Here is a 5,000-nt window from a genome sequence, read left to right on the forward strand (position 1 = left end):
GTGTGTGTGTGTGTGTGTGTCAGCATGTGTGTCCTATACAGAAGTCTTTGTGCTTGAACAAAAGCTTGAGCCTAATATTGGTGGTTAAATGCATTGTCAGAGGTGAGCTTGGTTACAAATACGTAGACATCTATAATTCGAAACAGAAAAACAGACAGGCAAACAGGCAAAGAGAGAGAGAGAGATAGGGAAGAAATAGACAGAGGGAGAGGGGGAGAGAAAGAGAGAGAGACGGTTAAACACAAATACTGAGTGGAAAGAAGGAAGCACACACAACCTGTACATGTGTGGATGCATATGGACGGACACACACACACACACACACACACACACACACACACACACACACACACACACACACACACACACACACACACACACACACACATTGCTGTGTTATCAGTGCTGTACGGTGCCCTGGGAGGGACTGTGAGAAACGCAACAGGAAAAAGGTGGGAGCATTGTCCAGGTTTCCTGCGATCAGGAGCCTAGCTCATTGTTCAATATGTGCCTGTGTGTGTGTCTGTGTGTGTGTGATTGTGGTCAGAGGATCTGACCTTCAATTGCGTCACTGCACTGTCCCAGTTCCTCCACATCCTCTGCCAGTTGAACCAGGGGAGCAGAATGGGAGCACAATGGCTTTTTTTGTTGTTTTTTTAAATCATAATGATAAAAATATATAAACAAAATAATAAAATATGATAAAATCTGCTATAACAATGTCGTATATATGGCAAAATTATTAAGAGAGTGGTGATATACTGCATGTGAGTGTGTGTGTGTGTGTGTGTGTGTGTGTGTGAGTGTGTGTGTGACTACACTAGACTGACACTAAGTGTCCTCACACATAGGAGACATTGGGGAAAGGCTATGCGGACAGAGGCAGCGCTGGTGTAAGTTCTTACAGGCCTGTGATTCTTCTTTCATGTGTTTTGTTGTAATGAATATTTATACGAATACATGGATGGGAATAATGGACTAACTCAGAGACACCCCTCCCCCACCCCACCCACCCCCAGGGAGGCAATTATACCAGTCTAGTAAGCGATGGGAGTAGAGGGGTATCACACTGCAGGAGCTCACCCTCTCAACTCTCTCTCTCACACACACACACACACACACACACACACACACACACACACACACACACACACATACAGAGATACATGCGCGCGAACACACACACACACACACACACACACACACACACACAGTGATACACATGAATGCACACAAGCACAAGCACACACATACACAACACCGCAACCGCACACACACACGCACAACAACAACAACAACAACACACACAGAGGTCCATACAGATACACATTTGCATCCAGAAGCTGAACCAGTTCACATTAGGTCAGGAGTACACAAACACTAAACATACACACTCATACATACAGGCTACACGCTCACAAGCTTGCTCGTTAAGTATCTATTACAAAAGGAGAGAGTGCTGCCAAAATGGTCCGCAATATACACATGGTAGTGGGATCTGTCTGGGGATGTAATGCTGAGATTTATCCTCACACGTATACTAGCTAACGCCTGACCATCAGTCCCTAATAAATACCTTGACCTCACACCTCCATCTCAATGAAACGGTCGTTCGGTTGGGAAAATGTGAGCTGGCCTGTGCACTCTCGGGGGGACAAAGGGCACGACAGGGGTGACCAACTCTGTTCCTGCCATACCGGCTCACACCAACAGGTGGCGACACTTAAGGCACACACACACACACACACACACACACACACACACACACACACACACACACACACACACACACACATACACACACACCTCTGGTAACAATGTACATGATAGCTCTAGGAAGATGCACCAATTTGAGAAATCAGCCTGTTATCATCAGGGAATGGGTGTCCACGAGAGAGCAAGATTAGCCAGGCAGAGGCCGCGTATGAGAGACGGTAATAACATTTGTTTTTCAGGGAGGCAAGTCTGTCTGTTTGGCTGCTCATAAATCAATTAACAGCACGAACCCTCAGCAATTGGCATTCCACACGACACAGCATTGGGGAGTGTTTACAGTGGTTCAGGGTGCTGTACAAATGTGGAACAGGGTAACCTTTAATCGTGAGCACAGCGGGTGAACAAATCAGTAAACATAGGAGAAAGCGCTTGAAAATGGTTCAAAGTGCTTGGTTATAAGAGAACCCTAATGCATAGGCCTCAGGGTTTCTGAGTTCTGACATGGCACTCTAAAGCAATTTAAAGTTCCATTTCATTTAGCTTCCAATCGTATAGTCAGGATTCTCCAAATGAAGTGACAGAGAACTTTCTCATGGCTTAAAGTATGTAAATCATGTTAGTATATTATTGTGGACAGAAAAAGAGAGTTCTAAGGTCCTTTATATCAAGGTAGTTTACCTGTCCACAGTCTATCTGTGCACAGCATCCACTCCCTCACCACAGGCTACTAACTATATAGTTCACTATGTAATGAATGAGAGGCTGATTAGACCACGGCATCATTGTCTGTGAATATGACTGCAAATTCAGAAATCTCCACTGGCAAGAAGGACAATAAAGGACTTATGTCCCAACTCAAATCACTCAACAAGTGAGTTACATGTGAACTACATTGTTTGACCACTTAAACCTACGAAAAGAAAGGGGGGAAGGAAGAAAGTGTAGTTGTTCCTGTGGAAGGATGGATAGAGAGAGAGTGAGTGAGAGAGAGAGAGAGAGAGAGAGAGAGAGAGAGAGAGAGAGAGAGAGAGAAAGAAACGACTCCAAAAGCATCATATTACCAACATGATTTAGCAACACAGTTCATTCATACGGGCATGAGGATTAGCTGGTTCTGTAAGGTTTCGCAGAAGTTCTGGAGTTAGCTTGATCTCAGAGTTAGAGTGGTGTCTACACCTTTGCACTGAATGTCAAAATTGGTTAAGTTCACAATATAGCACAGGCTACAATCTAAACACACAACATATAAATATCTTAGACATAAACATAAGCCATGAAGCCAACACTCTATGAACTCTCGAAATTATACACAAAACTCCGATGTAAACACGCACACACATACACATTACCACATAAAAAAATCACACTAAAACTGAAACAACAGAGTGTTGCTAACCTCTGAACGGGACTGTAGCCGTTTGTTCATCTCGTAGATTCGGTACTCGGGTTGCACCATGTAGGGCGAATGTCTCCTGTAGAACGGACCGAACGGAGACGAGTAGAACGGGTCGTGCGGCGCGCTGGACATCGTGTCGGCTACCGGTGCTCACTTCACACTGCGCAATAACACCAGCATCCATGCAGCGCACATGGAAGAGGACGCTCAGTAACAAACACGCACGCAACGCGCTCGGCGCACACTTTACGCTGCCAGTGAGATCGCTGCTGTCAAACCAGGGTGAACACAAACACACTCACGCCTGCCTGAACGTTAAGAACTGTCGAGCAGCCCACTGAAAAGAGGCGGGGTGGGGGAGGAATCGGAGGGGAGGGGGAAGGAAGAGAGAGAGTGGGGGGGGGGGGGGGGGGGTGTGGGGGGGGTTAACAGGCTGTGGTGGTGGTGGTGAGGGGGGTGGGGTGAGGGGGGTGGGGTGCGGGAGAGGGGGATAGAGGTGGAGAAGCAGATCGCTTCAGGCGGATCTTGATGTTGGAGGAGCAGTCTGCGAAAGGGTCATATCCTGTCCGATCCGTGTACTCTGTGCAAAGAAAAAAAAAATGTAAAAATACGTCAGCCAAGTTTTCCAAAGTCCAAGTTTGGTTTTAATTTGACAGTTCGGTTCCTCCCCTGACAACCACACTGCAGAGCTTGCTGCTTGTCTGTACACAGACCTCCTTTGGTTGAGTGCACTGAAAGAAGTATGACTTCCTAAAGGCATATTCCAAATGATGGTGAAACTATTACAGACAAAGTGGTCATATAGGCCTAAATGAGATATAGTTATACTCAGTTTAGAAACATCACAACACACAGCCAACTAACACTGCCCCCACCCACCCAACACACCCACGCACTCACACCTTAACTAAATGCAGCGAGCGCACGCGCACACACACACACACACACACACACTTTGTGTGTGAGGTCTGGTTGCATGCCTTGCTCTTTGAAGTCTATTATTTGCATTCGCCATATTAATATGTGTGTATGCCAATAAATTGTTTTTTGCATTCATTATTTTCCTCATAAACATCATCATCATCATCCTCAACCCATTGTTACCTAATATAGCTTTACATTTCATATTCATTGTGATGAAAGACATTAAGCCAGCAACTTGTTTTGGCAGAATTATCAACTTTTCAACGCATTCAACGCATGAGCTGACCAAGGTGAAAATTCAAATTCGCCGCTCTCTAGTTCATACTGTATGCGCGCGTGCCTTGTGCTGTATACACTTTATCAGTCAGAATTGAGTCCCAATTGATTATTGACATTGGCCTCCACTGATTGACGCCACCATCGGTCTCATTCAGTGTGCATGGTGTACCAATGTGATGGAAATGTGAACAGTTTCCATAGTGATGAGCAAATATTATTCTCATGATCAGGGAGGGTTACAGGTTTGTCCCTCTACCTTCATTGTGACCCTCCTCCGTTTGAGGATGAATGTGTGTGTGTGTGTGTGTGTGTGTGTGTCCACCACACCCTCATTCTAACAAACACTGTATCATTGATATCTAAAGGCATATTACACAAACTCTGAAAGACTCCAGACACAGAGAGGTTATATTTTAAACGACCACACAGTCTTCCTTTTGTCTTTCCAGCTCCTGAGGATGTAAACTAAATCACTGAATGTTTTCCTGACAGGAATCCTGAGCCTATCAGTATATATTCAATACAATGATCATAATATGGGACACAGCCAAGTCTGTCTATATTCTGTCCTGATAGATTTCGAACCATAGTGCATTCAAGCTCTAACAGGATTATTCTGTAGAGTGCTAGTCTGCTGCACCTCTCTCTCTCTCTCTCTCTCTCTCTCTCTCTCTCTCTCTCTCTC

The 5,000-nt window shown here is 45.2% G+C and overlaps 1 protein-coding gene across 9 annotated transcripts in view; it reads right to left on the reverse strand.

Annotated features, from left to right (window-relative positions):
• Positions 1 to 3,409, reverse strand: part of ldb2b (LIM domain binding 2b) — a 35,654-nt gene extending 32,245 nt beyond the window's left edge. For all 9 annotated transcript variants that reach the window (XM_062520598.1, XM_062520589.1, XM_062520567.1 and 6 more), the window contains exon 1: positions 3,113 to 3,409. In XM_062520598.1, the coding sequence (XP_062376582.1) occupies positions 3,113 to 3,244 (132 nt within the window). In that variant the 5' untranslated portion in view covers positions 3,245 to 3,409. The remainder of the gene's footprint in view (positions 1 to 3,112) is intronic.
• Between the last annotated feature and the right edge of the window lie 1,591 nt (positions 3,410 to 5,000).

This window comes from Sardina pilchardus, chromosome 2 (assembly GCF_963854185.1).
Source record: "Sardina pilchardus chromosome 2, fSarPil1.1, whole genome shotgun sequence".
Classification (NCBI taxonomy): Eukaryota; Metazoa; Chordata; class Actinopteri; order Clupeiformes; family Clupeidae; genus Sardina; species Sardina pilchardus.